The sequence below is a fragment of the Chanodichthys erythropterus genome, chromosome 14, assembly GCF_024489055.1.
Source record: "Chanodichthys erythropterus isolate Z2021 chromosome 14, ASM2448905v1, whole genome shotgun sequence".
Classification (NCBI taxonomy): Eukaryota; Metazoa; Chordata; class Actinopteri; order Cypriniformes; family Xenocyprididae; genus Chanodichthys; species Chanodichthys erythropterus.
Genome location: NC_090234.1, coordinates 29,723,876 through 29,740,833, shown reverse-complemented (window position 1 = coordinate 29,740,833; position 16,958 = coordinate 29,723,876). Strand labels below are relative to the sequence as shown.

The 16,958-nt window shown below is 38.1% G+C and overlaps 2 protein-coding genes across 5 annotated transcripts in view; one reads left to right on the top strand and one right to left on the bottom strand.

Moving 5' to 3' along the window:
- The first annotated feature begins 1,112 nt into the window (after positions 1–1,112).
- dnajc3a (DnaJ (Hsp40) homolog, subfamily C, member 3a) lies at positions 1,113–10,800 on the top strand. The gene is made up of 12 exons (XM_067409010.1): positions 1,113–1,308; positions 1,886–1,996; positions 2,145–2,269; positions 3,076–3,150; positions 7,161–7,313; positions 7,788–7,969; positions 8,253–8,372; positions 8,581–8,686; positions 8,793–8,913; positions 9,825–9,957; positions 10,060–10,208; positions 10,303–10,800. Exons 1-12 carry the CDS (start codon positions 1,227–1,229, stop codon positions 10,461–10,463), a joined length of 1,518 nt encoding a protein of 505 aa, XP_067265111.1. The 5' UTR covers positions 1,113–1,226; the 3' UTR covers positions 10,464–10,800.
- A 203-nt stretch (positions 10,801–11,003) lies between these two features.
- uggt2 (UDP-glucose glycoprotein glucosyltransferase 2) overlaps positions 11,004–16,958 on the bottom strand; it is a 35,331-nt gene continuing 29,376 nt past the window's right edge. For all 4 annotated transcript variants that reach the window (XM_067409007.1, XM_067409008.1, XM_067409006.1 and 1 more), the window contains exons 35-40: positions 16,094–16,276; positions 15,264–15,424; positions 14,970–15,084; positions 14,753–14,869; positions 11,803–11,959; positions 11,004–11,721 (exon numbers count right to left, since the gene is read on the bottom strand). In XM_067409007.1, the coding sequence (XP_067265108.1) occupies positions 11,699–11,721; positions 11,803–11,959; positions 14,753–14,869; positions 14,970–15,084; positions 15,264–15,424; positions 16,094–16,276 (756 nt within the window). In that variant the 3' untranslated portion in view covers positions 11,004–11,698. The remainder of the gene's footprint in view (positions 11,722–11,802; positions 11,960–14,752; positions 14,870–14,969; positions 15,085–15,263; positions 15,425–16,093; positions 16,277–16,958) is intronic.

The following is a 16,958-nucleotide window of genomic DNA, read 5'->3' as shown; positions in this document are numbered from 1 at the left end:
AATATCCGTCTGTGCTTTTTTGCTGGTAATGTTTTTTTTTTCTAAGTAAATTCATGATTTTTCATTAAAATCACATCATTCCGTACCTCAGTAACCCCTCAACCCTGTTACACAAACCATACTCCCCCTATGAAAATAATGAACTGATCACTTATGTGACATCATTAATAGGAAGTGACATCTTAGAAGTCTTCTGAACAACATTGTGAGCAGACACAGGCAAGTTACTACCTTCTTTAATAATTATAACTAAATTATGTTGTGAAATTGTGTTTGTCAAGCTTAACGACTCAACCCCGTTATATCAATTACAGATAGAAAACTATTACTTGTGAAAATGATCTTTGTTATTTCAACATTATTCATGATTCTTAATATCATGCATGCCATGTGCTCTCCATTTATTCACTAGATTTAGAGCAGTGGCCAGTTTGGGCAAAAAAATCTACATTTTTATTAGTATTTTTTTTTATATTTGTTAAGTTTATGAAAAAGTAATTTAAAGTTTGTTGAACTCTGTCTGAAATGTTCAGAGCAATCATAAGAATACTGATTTTAGTTCAAATTCTGAAGTTAAGCCTTTGATCAAAATGATGAGTTTGCTGTCACAAAAAGTGCCCATTTCAGGCATTAGTATAGCAAAAGTGTGAGATTCTATGTAATTTTTATATTTGCAATTACTGAATTAATATGAGGGACATCTGATTAATGGGAAAATGTTGATTTTTTTCACAAATACATTTTATAATAATATTCAGAGAGCTCCCATAGTGTCCATAACTTAAAATAATGACCAACAATAATAGGGATTTGATGCCTGAGATGAGAAAATTACTTTTTCTGGAAGTTAATTTAAAATCACAAGATATATCACTAGAAAACTATGCCCTTTTCTATCAGTTAGAAAATACAGTAGCCTACTACATAAGAAGTTTACATTTAATATTGTAACTATCACACGACTTCGTTCCCCCCTCCACCAATGTGCACACTCACAGTCGCGTGCGCGTGCGCAAACAGAATCAAAATAATGATGCCGTGGCTAGTCTCTGTTGAACAGGACGCGATAGGCGGAGTTTAGAGAAATATCAGCCAATCAGAGGGACCCACGACCAGTGGGCATGATGTCTACTGGCCTGACAGCTATGCGAATGCCCAGCGTGTCTTTAGGAACTTTATACATTAAATCAGTGATTTGACAGAGAAAAGAAAAAGAAAAAGAAAACATGGTTGCTATAAGTCCAGTGGCGCACAAATTACTAAGCTACGTTCCTTTTTTACTTGTTTTGATCGATCTTCGATACGAAGGTAAGTGGTCAATGCTAGTGGTGGTTAATTATAAGAAATGTTTTAACCAGGTTTGTGGTGAACTATACGTTTGTCTTCATGGCAGTTGTTTAGAGAAAGTATTTTTGTTGTTCTTAAAAAGAAACTCAAAAAAGTAAGTTAGAGCTGAAAAATCCCAGCTGTTTAGATGTCCTCGTTACTCATAAAGTATGTCACATTAGTTCAGAAACGCAGCTGAAGATCCAGTTACCTGTCAAGCATTTTTTTAAACAATAATGATGGTTATTGTGGTGTTATTTTGAATATAACGTTAGTCTGTTTTATTTGACTATGTTTTCTATTTTACTGCTCTAAAGTCTGAAACACTGGTTTCACTGCAACAATGAAGACGTGTTGCACGTATCTAAAATGTTTACTAATCTTGTCAGTTCTAGTGGACATACTATGCCATACTAACTTTACTCTAATGTGTACTACACTACTTTAGTGTACTCTACTCTCTACTACTGAATACATGATGCAGGTATTGCATGTATACATTGTTATACTATGTGGTTCATTCTAGACTCAGCATATTTGCCTTTCACATGTATTGCAGGAGTTAATGGTGGGAAGGATGGTGGAGTTGAGAGTCATTTGGAGATGGGGAAGAAGCTTCTGGCTGCAGGACAGCTGGCCGATGCTCTATCTCACTTCCATGCTGCTGTCGGTGAGTACTGGTTCTTTTTACATGACCGCCTAAATGAAATCTTGTGTGTAATGATGAAACGTTGCATTGTTTTTCACAGAATGCAGTTTTGATGTAAGCAGTGTGTCTAGATTCATTCATTTATTTATTTATTTGATTTAATTATCAGACGGTGACCCCAAAAATTACATGGCATACTATAGGAGAGCAACTGTGTACCTAGCAATGGGAAAGTCAAAATCTGCACTACCAGACCTCAGCAAAGTCATTGAGCTTAAACCAGATTTCACATCGGTGGGTTTTCAGAATCATTTCACACTGTTAAAATGTTTACATTATTTTTTTATGATTTACCAAAACCTGTTACCCGGAAATTAAAGGGAAAGTTCACCCAAAAATGAAAAATTTATGTTTATCTGCTTACCCCCAGGGCATTCAAGATGTAGGTGACTTTGTTTCTTCAGTAGAACACAATGATTTTTAACTCCAACCGTTGTGGTCTGTCAGTAGTATAATGCATGTCAGTGGGAACTTCGTCTATAAGAGTTAAAAAAACATGCACAGACAAATCCAAATTAAACCCTGTGGCTCGTGATGACACATTGATGTCCTAAGACAAGAAAATATTGGTTTGTGCAAGAAACCGAACAGTATTTATGTAATTTTTTACCTCTAAAACACCACTATGTCCAACTGTCACACGCATCCGGTTGGTAAGGTCGGAAAACGCATTCTGATGATGGAAGTAATATCTCGCGCTTTGCTTCAATGAGCATGAGAGATCACTTTCGGTGTCAGAGTGCATTCAGACCTCACACACCGGATGCTCAAGGCAGTTGGACATAGTGGTGTTTTAGAGGTAAAAAATTATATAAATACTGTTCGGTTTCTCGCACAAACCAATATTTTCTTGTCTTAGGACATCAGTGTGCGTCACGACTGATAGACCGCAACGGTTGGAGTTAAAAATCATCATTTGTGTTCTACTGAAGAAACAAAGTCACCTACATCTTGGATGCTCTGAGGGTAAGCTGATAAACATCAAATTTTCATTTTTGGGTGAACTATTCCTTTAACCAGTGTTTCTTCTTAATCCACAGGCTAGGCTTCAGAGAGGAAATCTACTGTTGAAACACGGCAAACTTGATGAAGCAGAAAATGATTTCAAAAAAGTGGTGAGTGACATTTGTTTAGCGTAAGATGCACCAATTAGACACAAGCTGATCATTATCGGCCATCTTTAACTTGATCGGGGTAGCGCTTTAGTTCAGAGTCTATATTTAAAATAGCTTCTTGCAAATTGTGGAAGTCTTGCCTATTTTATAAATAATGCCAAGTGTTGACATTTCACCTAAATGTCAAAAAAAATTTAGTGCATTTTGCTGCAGCATATGATTTAATATTTGTAAAACTCTTTGAAAATAAGTATTGCAGATAAGTTCAGTATTTGTTTGAACATAATGCTAAAATACAGGTTATTGGTTTTGGCCTTAAAGGATTAGTTCACTTTCAAATAAAATGTTCCTGATAATTTACTTACCCCCATGTCATCCAAGATGTTCATGTTTTTCTTTCTTCAGTTGAAAAGAAATTAAGGTTTTTGATGAAAACATTCCAGGATTTTTTTCCTTTATAGTGGACTTCAATGGCCTCCAAAAGGTTGAAGGTCAAAATTACAGTTTTGCAGCAGCTATAAAGGGCTTTAAACGATACCAGACGAGGAATAAGGGTCTTATCTAACGAAATGTTTCGTCATTTTCGAAAAAAATTGTAAATGCATATGCTTTATATACAAACCCGCTTCCAAAAAAGTTGGGACACTGTACAAATTGTGAATAAAAAAGGAATGCAATTGTAACGAGGTCAGTAGATGTGGGAAGAAGGAGGCGGGAACCGGCGAACATTCAACAAAACTTTAATCTCAAAATAAACAAACAACAAAACGGAAGTAATGCACACAAACATAATAAAACATAAAATAAAATCCAGGCCTGGTCCTCTCTCGTCCTTCACTGTAGTCGCTCCTCCTTTTATGCCTCCGGAGCTCCTCCGCTCATTATCACTCGCGTCACCGGCCTCGCGCCGTTCCCTCACGGCTCTCGCCCACCCTGCTCGTCACATACCCCCATCGCCCCTCGCAGGCCGGGGGGTACTCCCGCGACTGCGCTTACTCCCCCCGGGGCCTGTCTCGGCGGCCGCAGCACCTGGGGGTAAGGACAGATGAGACGAGAGAAAGGAGACGGAAGCAAGGGGAGCGACAGGACGAGAGAGGTGAGAGAGGAAAAAGAAAGAGAGAAAAAAAAAATTCTTGGTCCGGTTCCCCGACACACTGCCGTTCGGTCCTCAGCCTGCCAAGAGGCTCTTCTTCGCGGTGCCATGCGGTGGCACTGGACGCTCGGTGGACGGCCCGATCCTCGACCGCCTCCTGGCGGCCGGCGATGGCTCCTCCGACTGAGGGCAGCCGGCAGCGAGTCCCCCGTTCCCTGCTCCTCCCCTTTATGGCGGACGGCAGCAGGCTCCGGCCCACAGCGAATGGCGGCGACTCCTCCGCTCCCTCTTGGACGGCAGCCACCCCACCTCGTCCCAGGGGCACGGCCTCAAGCTCTCCGTCCCACCTTTCACTAGGCTCCAGCACCACTGCCTCGGGCAGCCTCTTGCGGTCTTCCCACTCCCGCGCTGCTCGAACTCCGCAGCACCGCGATCCCCCTCAGCAGCGAGGGCTCTCCGACAGCATGTCCCTCCTTCCTCCCGGGTTTCGGCACCAATGTAACGAGGTCAGTAGATGTGGGAAGAAGGAGGCAGGAACCGGCGAACATTCAACAAAACTTTAATGTAAAATAAACAAACAAAACGAAAGTAATGCCGAAAGACCCTTGCGGACGTCTGCCGGCCACACAAACATAATAAAACACAAAATAAAGTCCAGGCCTGGTCCTCTCGTCCTTCACTGTAGTCGCTCCTCCTTTTATGCCTCCGGAGCTCCTCCGTGAGAGACTCGCGCCGTTCCCTCACGGCTCTCGCCCGCCCTGCTCGTCACAGCAATAATTTACAAATCTCATAAACTTAAATTTTATTCACAATAGAATATAGATAACATATCAAATGTTGAAAGTGAGACATTTTGAAATGTCATGCCAAATATTGGCTCATTTTGAATTTCATGAGAGCTACACATTCCAAAAAAGTTGGGACAGGTAGCATTAAGAGGCCAGAAAAGTTAAATGTACATATAAGGAACAGCTGGAGGACCAATTTGCAACTTATTAGGTCAATTGGCAACATGATTGGGTATAAAAAGAGCCTCTCAGAGTGGCAGTGTCTCTCAGAAGTCAAGATGGGCGGAGGATCACCAATTTCCCCCAATGCTGCGGCGAAAAATAGCGGAGCAATATCAGAAAGGAGTTTCTCAGAGAAAAATTGCAAAGAGTTTGAAGGAAGTTTGTATAAAGCATATACAGTGCATAATATCATCCAAAGATTCAGAGAATCTGGAACAATCTCTGTGCGTAAGGGTCAAGGCAGGAAAACCATACTGGATGCCCGTGATCTTCAGGCCCTTAGACGGCACTGCATCACATACAGGAATGCTACTGTAATGGAAATCACAACCTGGGCTCAGGAATACTTCCAGAAAACATTGTTGGTGAACAATCTCTGATGGTATAGGGTTGCATGAGTGCGTGTGGCATGGGCAGCTTACACATCTGGAAAGGCACCATCAATGCTGAAAGGTATATCCAAGTTCTAGAACAACATATGCTCCCATCCAGACGTTGTCTGGGTCTTCAGGGAAGACCTTGCATTTTCCAACTTGACAATGCCAGACCACATACGGCATCAATTACAACATCATGGCTGCGTAGAAGAAGGATCCGGGTACTGAAATGGCCAGCCTGCAGTCCAGATCTTTCACCCATTGAAAACATTTGGCGCTTCATAAAGAGGAAGATGCGACAAAGAAGACCTAAGACAGTTGAGCAACTAGAAGCCTGTATTAGACAAGAATGGGACAACATTCCTATTCCTAAACTTGATCAACTTGTCGTCTCAGTCCCCAGATATTTGCAGACTGTATTATTAAAAGAAGAGCGGATGCCACACAGTGGTAAAGTTGGCCTTGTCCCAACTTTTTTGAGATGTGTTGATGCCATGAAATTTAAAATCAACTTATTTTTCCCTTAAAATGACACATTTTCTCAGTTTAAACATTTGATATGTCATCTATGTTGTATTCTGAATAAAATATTGAAATTTGAAACTTCCACATCATTGCATTCTGTTTTTATTCACAATTTGTACAGTGTCCCAACTTTTTTGGAATCGGGTTAGTAAACAAATGATTGCCTTCCAAGTGGTTCCGCCAAAACCGCACTTTCGTATTCTTCAAAAAGCTTACACTATATGTCCTATGCCTTCCCTATTCAACTTACGGAAAAAATGGAACTGGCACTGCGTTCACTTCTGTAAGTTGAATAGGGAAGGTGTAGGACATACAGTACAAGCTTTTTGAAGAATACAAAAATGTGGTTTTGGTTGAAGCACTTGGAAAGCAATCATTTGTGGTTATAAAGCATATATAGTTGTATTTTTTTTAATTATTTTTTTTAGAAAATGACGAATCGTTTTGCTAGATACGACCCTTATTCCTCGTCTGGTATCGTTTAAAGCCCTTTGAAGCTGCACTGAAACTGTAATTTTGACCTTCAACCGTCTGGAAGCCATTGAAGTCCACTATGAGGAGAAAAATCCTGGAATGTTTTCATCAAAAACATTTATTTCTTTTCGACTGAAGAAAGAAAGACATGAACATCTTGGATGACATGGGGGTGAGTAAATTATCAGGAAAATTTTATTTGAAAGTAGTGCACATCCACATAAGTTCTGTGATTATTCTTTGTTCTTCTTTGCAAAATCTTTAAAAAATTACTGTGCGTTCTATATCTCCTATTAATATATTAATTGTTTCACCTATGAGGAAACACAACATTTAATTAAGTCTCCCTGAAGTGCCCCCATTTTTCTCCAGAGTATTCTTAGTTTGGTCAGTCAGTGGGGTATATTACCAGCCTAATACCCCAAAGGTATTCATTTAATCTGCTCAGTACACACTTGAACTGTTATGCTGTTCTGATACTTGCTAGCTAGTTAATTCTTTTAAGGATGACATGTTTTTTCTTTAATCCAGCTCAAATCAAATCCAAGCAGCAGGGAAGAGCAGGAGGCACACAGCCAGCTGAAGAAATCCGATGAAATTCAGAGACTGGTGGCCCAGGCACAGAACGATTTCAGCCGCAATGACTACATCTCAGCCACATCGCACCTCGACATCATCATTGATGTGAGTTAACCTGATTCAAGTTATTATCCAAAACTAAAACCATACAATGTGTGTATGTATATGTGTGTGTGTGTGTAACACTAATAAAAGTGACAAAAACACAAAACAAAATTAAAAACTAAAATTAAAGTGAAAGCAAAAAATATAAACAATCTCATTCAAAACATTAACAAACATTGTAATAGTATGTCAGTGATACTAAGATAGCAGTGACCTGGATAATGTCCCTCCCTTTAGTAATACAAAAGTTTGTATTGACCTTAGAGGTTCCTGTTGGTGATCCGTCCTAGCTTTGTGCTGGTGCAGAAAAGGATTGTTTGTGCTCAATAAGAGCTCTCTTTGTTCAGAAATATGTTAGTTTGCTTTACACAAACTGCTGTTGACAATTAATTATGATATTTGTTCTGATTTCAAAGTATTCATATTTAAAATACAAAACAAACAATGGATTACAGTTGCTTGTCATCTTCTCAGACATGTGTTTGGGATGTGGACTCCAGAGAGATGCGGGCCGAGTGTTTTATTCAGTTGGGTGAAATGGGCAAAGCCATCAGTGACCTCAAGGCCGCTTCAAAACTCAAAAGTGACAACACTCAGGCTTTCTACAAGCTCAGCACCATCTACTACAACTTGGGAGACCATGAGATGTCCCTCAAGTAAGTCAACATATGGTTATTTCTGCATTAAGTTAAGAGTGCACAATATAAGGCTAGACTGGTCCTGTCCCAAATGCCTAAACTCTTGCAGTCTTCCTACAAGACCACAATTGCATGACATAACGCCGTTTTGACAAAGCAATATGCAAAGATAAATGTACATACTGTAGCTGCCACACTATGTCCAAAGTGAGTGACATCCTGGTTTTCATCCTGGCTATTTTGAATCTTTTGGATCAAGATTTAAGAGTTTAGTTTTTTTTGTTTGTTTTTTTGTGTGCAGTGAAGTGAGGGAGTGTCTGAAACTGGACCCGGATCATAAGCAGTGCTTCAGCCACTACAAGCAAGTTAAGAAGCTCAACAAACAGATACAGGCTGCTGAAGAACTGATCCAGCAAGAGAAGTATGTCCCAAAATATTTATTTAGTAATAATATTGTAATATATAATATTACATGGAATAGTCTTAACTGTCACATTTTGATATATTTAATGCGTCCTTGTTGAATAAAAGTTGTTTTTTTCTTTGGTCAAAATAAAGTTAATTTATTTTTGAAAGGGAATGCACATGCATTGATTGACAACTAAATGGTTGTTTTTCTACATCCACAGGTACAGTGATGCAGTTAGTAAATATGAATCTGTTATGAAGACTGAGCCAAATGTTCCTCAGTTCATACTGAATGTCAAAGAGCGCATATGCCACTGTTTGTCAAAGGTGAGACTGAAGTCCATGACCACAAGGTGTCACTGTATACCAAAGCATACACTGCCTCTGTGTAATTGTTAGGATAACGTGAAAATGTTTTGGTCTTATTCCACAGGACCAACAAACTGCTAGAGCCATCTCAATGTGCAGTGAAGTTCTGAACGCAGACCCTCATAATGTGAATGCTTTAAAAGACAGAGCAGAGGCCTTCCTCCAGGATGACCAATATGAAGAAGGTAGCTCTAGATTCACTAGACATTTTTACGTAACCAGAGCTTTATTTTGAAATATTGCTAGAAACCTCAGTTTGTTTTCATGCCAAGAGTTCAAAATATAACATCTATTCTATAAAAAATATTTTAAATCTAAAAGGAAAAAACATTAGATACTCTATTTGTGATATGGTGGCGAGCTGTGTTCTTTCCGCATGTTTTTTTAGGGGTTTGTTAGGGGTTGAATTCTAATCAAATACTGCCAAACTAGACATTCTTCTTCTGAATTGGATGTCTACTATATAGTTTGTATGAAAATTATGGTTCAGATCACTTAAGCTATATATGGAACTGGAAGAGTCCTTATGTGGTCACCAATGGAGCCTGGATGTCATCTAGTGGAAAAATTTGTTACTGTGCTCAAACAAAATCTTACTGAAAGCTCATTTTTAGAGATATCAACCTAAAATTTGGAGCACAATTTGTTCAGATTTTTGGCTTTGATATTCTTGCAGTTATAGAGTCAAACATGTTTTGTAAAATATATTATTTTGCATAAAATATAATTTTTTTTTATTTTTTTTATTTTTTATAGTTTTTCTATTTTTGCTAAAAAAAAAAAAAAAAAAAAAAATTAAATAAAATACATTCTGGGCTACATTATCAGCACTTAACAGTATTTTCTGTGGTTATTTTAGCAAAAACTGAAGAATACTCCTTAAATATGGCAATAAAAATTCAAATGTTGTCCAAGACAGAGATGGAATGGCACAGTAAAGGCTTTTGAAAAGCTCATTTATTTTTAAGCTTGCTGTATGTTCATGCTCAGCATTTTTTTTTTTTTACTTTCCTGTTTTAAAGAATAAACAAATGCTGTTTTCTCAAGATTGCTCTTAAAATGATCAGGTGTGGTGACAGAATTGTTCTTTTGGCAGCCATTAAGGACTTTGAGAGTGCTAAAGAACATAGTGAGAATGACCGGCAGATCAAGGAGGGTCTTGAGAGAGCACAGCGGCTCCTCAAACAGTCCAAGAAGAGGGATTACTACAAGATCCTGGGTGTAAAGAGGTTAGAAAACAGATGGAGAGTTGTAGTATGTGCTATCAATGCAGAGGCCTAATACTCATTTTGAAATGAGTAAACACTCTTATTAAACTTCTGTGGTTACAGAACCGCCCAAAAGAAAGAGATCCTAAAAGCATACAGAAAGTTGGCGCAGCAGTGGCATCCAGACAACTTCCATGATGCAGAAGAAAAGAAAAAGGCAGAGAAGAAGTTCATAGACATCGCTCAAGCCAAAGAAGTTCTCACCAACCCAGGTATATTTTAGTGGTTTAAGCCAGTAACTTTATCCTGTTGTTGCTCGGTTAAGGTTCTGTGGTAATTTAGTCCAGTTCTTCTGTTTCTCTGCAGAGATGAGGAGTAAGTTTGACCAGGGCGAGGATCCCATGGACCCAGAGAGTCAGCAGGGTGGGGGACATCACCATCACCACTTCCATGGTGGCTGGGAGAACTTCCAGGGATTCAATCCTTTCGGTTCTGGACCATTTAATTTCAAATTTGGTTTTAACTAAGGCTCGGCTAAAAGGACCTAGGGCCTGAATCTGTGCTGGAGTCGACCAATAGTAACTGGCACCTTCTGAACCCGCGCACAGGCACGGTTCTGACTTGACAAGTGCCTTAAGAACAGGCCGTCAAATGATCCCGCTTGCTAACTGCTTGTTGTTTGAAGCAGCTCCTCTACTTTCAGGGATCTTACAATCCAGAGCGCAAAGTTAATGGCCAAGCAACGTCTATACGTGTTGAATGTTTCATTCTTGAGAATATGTACATAGAAAATTAAACTATTTTTCTATGAATCAAATAATGCTGTAAATAATTAAATAAAGAGAGATGAATGCTTATTTAAATTAATAGGATCTTTTTGTCTGTTTTAGACACACTGTAAAACACAAGTTAACATTAACAAATGAATTTAAAACACAGTATGTCATAAAAGACTTATCCTTCTCAGAATAAAAATATCACTTTATTCCTGAGAAAATCCACATCCTTGGACATCAAGGCATAGAAACAAACATGTACAGAGACAACGATGTAATATAACACTATAAATAAAACAGGAAATGTAAAAGATCTGCCTCAATACCTGGGATACAGAGACCGTTTTGGGGATGGGACCTGCAGAGTTGACAAACTTTGATAGCAATGAATAAGGGAATTAGATTATTCCCCCCTAATAATAGTTCACAATTGTATGGTTAACTCTGGAAATATCTTAGAGAGCCCTACTTCATAATATTTAAACTTTCAAAATATCAAAGCAATTTAAAAGAGAATTTATTAGTGAGACTTTTGTTATTAAGCAACCATTTGAAATCTCAGGTACCCTTCATTTGCAAACACTGACTGATAAAATATGGTGACAATATTTACTGAAAATGTTACAAAAAAGCATTTACATTTAGTCTTCTCTGGAGGAATGTACACAATATTGGCATGTTTTCCCTTATAAATACTACAGATATACACCAGTGCCGTTGTAAGTTCGTAGACCTGCCAAAAATATTAGATAACGCTGCAATTTCTTTACGTCAACAATTTATAAAAAGCTATGTCATGTATACAGTTTACATCTTGAAGTCAGAAAGAATTCAAATGGAACTCTGTCATTTTTTTATGCATATTATTTTGAAAAAGTCCATTAATGTTTCGTAGTGTGCATTTCCTCAAGTGTTCCTGTTGTGGAAAACATCTCTGTATGGTTGAGTTCAAGATTCATAGGAAGTTTAGGTGCAAACATCAAGTGCTAAAGTTCATCACGTTGAGTGCCTGTTAAAATACAAATGATGTTCATCAGTCACAAGGCTTACTGAAAAAAATACTGTCCTTTTAGTGATGACTAAGTCTTACCTGTGTGCTGCGGTGATGGTGTACCCTGGATAATTCTCTCCTTTTGCTCCTTCAACTGTTTCAGAAACTGCTTTATCTCATTGTCATACTCAGACCATTCTGGAACAATCCTCACGGCTGCACTCAGCTTGGGCTCTTTGGTCTTTGGGTTATTGCACTGCAATAAATCAACCCAAAGAAAAGAGTCAACTGTGGTGGTAAAACACTTCCTTCCACCTTTTCCAACAGTGCCTTGAGTGGCTTTATTTCATTTCTTGAGCACTACAAGTGAAACCTGCCAATGCCGTTCATCTATAATATAGCTTGATATCAACATTTTCATGACTTTTGAGTCACAAAGCACATTTTTACAGCATAACCGCACTTTCATTGTGCCACTGGCACAAAGTTTTTTTTAGTTTTTTTTTTAAGTTACATCAACTCTTAAGAAATGACACCAACACTAAAAGCACACCACATTATTTCAGGCATTCAAGCATAATCCTCAAAAGGATAAGATCATGAGAAACATACATTATCAAGGGTGTCCATATTTTTCAAGGGTAGGGCTGTGGGCTGATGTCAGTGAACTGATTTAAAACAGTACACTACTGTTCAAAAGTTTAGGGTTTAGCAAGATTTTATTTATTTGAAAGAAATTAATACTTTCATTTACCAAGAATGCATTATATAGATTAAAAGTGACAAAGGCTTTTATAATGAATATTCACGCAATGAACATTATTTACTTTAGGTTTCTATAAAGGCTTTTCTTGTCAGCTAATCAATATTTATATTTACTTAAATTAATTTAACGTATTTAGCACTTAGACGTCTTTAAACATTAAAATGTATTGGCAGCACTATATAAAAGTAGAAAGCTATTCATTATTACATCAACCACAAGATGGCAAGAAAAAAAAAACAATTGTTACAATTGCTCCTTTGCAGTAAAAGTCAGTGGCATAACTTTGTTTTAAAAAGTGGGACATAGAAGTCATGTTTAACGTGATAGTTTTATAATACAATATATTGTTAGTCCCAAGATTCTTCATTTCAGTGAATAAATATATAGATCCGCAATACATTTTTGAGTGCCCTAATGGTCTGGCGGTAGAGCTTTTGTTAAGCGAGTCAGAAGTTCTGGGTTCTAATCTGCCTTTGTATATTTTTTTTCTTATTAAAAGATGTTCATCAGTGATTGTAAATCAAGAGCAGGGACACGATTGTGTGTTGTTTTGTGATTTCACTGGATTGAATAGAGAGTCTCTGCAATGGCGTTAAGCAATAGATTGAAGCGCTCATCTGTTTGACTGTGCACGAGCCACAAGAGAACACTGTTGTCTTTCGCCACTGATAACAGTGGCAACGAACGCTCAGCATGATTTCAAAAACAACACATTCAAGCGCCAGATCGCCTCTTCTTTAACAAACAAATAATATGAATATTCTGCTAGTCAACTGGAGATGTTTAATTTGTATTAGGTACATCCATGCCGCAAGAGGGGACATGTCCCACCTGCAAATTGTGCCTATGGTAAAAATAAACCATAGTAAAAGACGTTCACAACTAAACTTGGTATACATTAATGAGGTGAGAGCGCTGAACGGAATGCAGTGGTCAGCACTCTTGTGAAGCTGAGAGAGTGAGTCCAGCCTGTGCTGTGAGCTGCAGCCCTCGCACACATTTCCCTCACTGCCGTCTCTAATGAGACGTTTCCCTCTCCATTTCCCAGGAGCAGCCGGCAGGGAGGAAGAAGGTGTAAATGAGACTACTATTTTTGTCGATCTGTGTATGTGCGTTAGCCAGGGTGGGAATGAAGAAATCTGGGTATGATCAGACTGCAGGCATTTCAAACTGATATCACCTCACATAATGACTTCGAGGCAATTTTTCGTAAAATGAAGCGTAAAAGTAATTTGGTCATCATTGCTAAAATGATAATCAGTGCCAAATAAAACGGGGTTATGCTGGAAGATATAAAATATCTATACTCTGTAATGGTAACACTACAATAGGTAGAGATGCACGATTGCAATTTTCTTTGGCTAATTCTGATTTCCGATTTTTTTGTTAGTGTGATCTGCCGATACCGATTTTTGCCGATTCTGATTTTCTTTCTAAGAACTATAATACAAAAATAATGAAATAATGAATTTCAAACCTGAACCACACATATTTTTATTCAAAGATCAACAGTCTGTCATTAGTCTTTAGCCACAAAAAAACAACATTAAAATCATGAAATCAAATGTCCTTGTGAAAAAAAAAAAACAATGACTGTAAGTAACAGTGCATAAATCAGACCTTTCTGTATATCCTAAGGCTAATAAGCTTAAACAAAAATAACAAAATAATTGTGTAGTTAAGTATTTTTTTGTACACAGTGCTACGAACAATCAATCACTCCGTGTACGTGTACATCATTGTCCTCCTCGCGGCTGCAGCAACTTACGCTCTCTTCATCAAGGCTTAAACAAAAAGGGCATGCATATCTAAATTCGCGCCTAGCCGAATTATTTATAACTTAGAAAAAAGATGCTGCAGCCAATAAGAAGCCGGCAGGGGCTGGTTGCAGGACGACTCAACCTCTGCAGACAGTTTTTAATGTTTATCAGACAATAACTTCAAGATTTGGCTTTAGTATAATTTTCACGACAATTAGGGCCAGATTCGAGACAACAATTTAGATTTCGGGACTGTCCTGAATTTTTCTGGATGTCTGGTCACCCTAGTGTCACTTCACCGAGAGAGCGAGAACGTGCAGCTGATGTTATTGCCTGTGCTGCCGGATCGGAAAGAAGTGAGACTGACTGGCCGATCACCGATCCGGGCCGATCATGAGGAAAATCATTCCGATCCATTAATTTTTTATTTAATCTCCCCACCTTGCAAATGGGTCTCCCATTCTTGCTTAGCTGTAGCATGTGGCTAGTGCTGAAAGATAGCGTGGTGTGAATGCATACTAACCAGATCTATGGTCTTGGCTGAAGCTTTGGAGTTGTCATCACACCAGGTCTCACACCACAGCCACTCCTGAGGTAAGGACTTGATGGCTACTTGATGAATCATGTTGTTGGGAAGGTCCTGTTAGCATGAAGCCCCAAAGAGAAACATTGAAATCACATGAAAGTCCTTCACTAGTGGTGAATAAATGGCTTTCTTGAGTGATATGTCAAGCTAATACCTGGTCCAGGTTGGACAGACTGTTGGGATCTTGGCTCAAGGCTTGGTACTGCCCTCTGAGACGGTCTCCAGCTGCGATCTTTCTGAATTTCTTTAAGTCCACCACATATAATGCACTGGATGATAAGGGAAACATTTACTGAATATTACATATCTCACAATTTCAGACATTCTTTCGATACTAAATTTTAAAATGTTATAGCATTCTATAATTCATCACATGACTAGAATTTTGAAGACAAACATGATATTCAGTATTTTCAACGTACATTAATGTGATTTGCCTTGGTCTAACCTGATATGGTATCTCCTGTGTCCAAGATGGGAGGCCCAGTAGCCAGTCTTCCAAAAACGGTAGCCTTCCATTTCTTTTCGGCTGTCGCAGAATGGCGTGTAGCCATAGGGGGCGCCCTCTAAATTCAGATCTCTCAGCTCCTTCAAATCTGCCCTGACAATCTATAAAATATAAAAAGCATTCACATGGGCAAGTTTTGTAATCTGAAGATATCACTATTTGCTAATGTGCTAACAGGATGAATTGTTGGAGAAGCGCCTGTGAATTCCTTTGGCTGGAGTTATGTAAAAAATGCCAAACCGTAAGACATGTATTGTTAAATCAGATTTAGAGGTTGGAAATTAATGCATATCACCATGCATAAATATAAACATACTATCACTATTTAACTACCAAATCTGTCAAAATGTGCAGAATGCTGTGTCTTACAATGTAATGCAATGCTCAATTTGCCCTTCAAATGTGAGGGATAAACTGGAAGTAATATCAGCCATGATTTTTTTATTTTTTTTTGCATGTCGTTCCAAACCCATAAGACTTTCGTTCATCTTCAAAACACAAATTAAAGATATTTTTTTCAAGAAATCGAAGTGATTTCTGTTCTACTGAAAGTAAACGTATAAACATATGAACAGTTTAATCCAAGTCTTCAGAGAGACACTGTCCTTTTAATATGATGAACAGTTTCAATTTAGGCTTTTATTTTCATATAATGCACATACAAAAGGCAACTATAATTTATTTTCACATCCTATTTTTACAAATATGCAGCAGACTATGACTATGGTTCCATTCAGAACCACTGTTGTTTTTCTCATGTGTAAGGTTACCTGATCAGCATCAACAAATATGATCTTGTCCACGGCCAGGGGAAAAAGCACATCCAGGAAGAGGATCTTATAACCCCAGATGATGCGCTGCTTTTCTGTCTGCTGGTGAAGCCAGCGGGGCCACTTATACTGGACCAGTTCATACTGGAAACCATATGCTTTCGCCATGTGAGAGATTGTGTCCTATACACACACAAACATAAAGGTATATATGATAAATTACAGAAGTATGTATTTATGGGTTATTTTTTTTTCTCATTTTGGTTAAGATAAGGAAAAACATAAAAAAAACATTAATAAAAAAAACTCCTATTCCCATAATCAACTAGTACAATCACTATGTTGAAGAGTTCCTTGAGTAAAAAAAAGTCAACTGGTTACAGTATGTACCTGTAAAATCATATTTACATATGCTCACATATATGCATACATATTTCCCTTTGACATATTTTGTCCATTTTCCTGTGTCTTTCAAAAGACTCTTCCTGTTATCTCAACTTGAATGTCAGTCTTTCCATATTGTAAATTTCTGTAACAATTTGTTTCTAATTAATTCTCCTTGGGGGAAGTTGTTGGAGCCGTAGGTGAGTAATCACTTTTTTTTCACTGCTTGCCTCCAGCAAGGACCTTGATTTGTTACTCCTTTTTGTTCGGCTTTCAATTTAGGCATAATAAAGTAATGGATAGTATTTTTCCAACAGAATTACCTTAAAGCCCTGGAATGAATAGTTACACACTGTGAATGCCATAAATTTAGCCATTCTGCATCAGAGATGTAAATCTGCATTCCTTTTCCCACTTTTCTTTAACATACTTAGTAGAGAGACTTTTAATATCTTGGATACAAGTATATATTACAGATATT

What these genes read in the sequence shown, in the direction of transcription:
- dnajc3a (XM_067409010.1), top strand. Translation starts at nt 1,227, where the DNA reads ATGGTTGCTATAAGTCCAGTGGCGCACAAATTACTAAGCTACGTTCCT. An exon ending in TATGCCACTGTTTGTCAAAG is followed by an intron (nt 8,687 to 8,792) that starts GTGAGACTGAAG and finishes CTTATTCCACAG; the next exon opens with GACCAACAAACTGCTAGAGC. An exon ending in AAGATCCTGGGTGTAAAGAG is followed by an intron (nt 9,958 to 10,059) that starts GTTAGAAAACAG and finishes CTGTGGTTACAG; the next exon opens with AACCGCCCAAAAGAAAGAGA.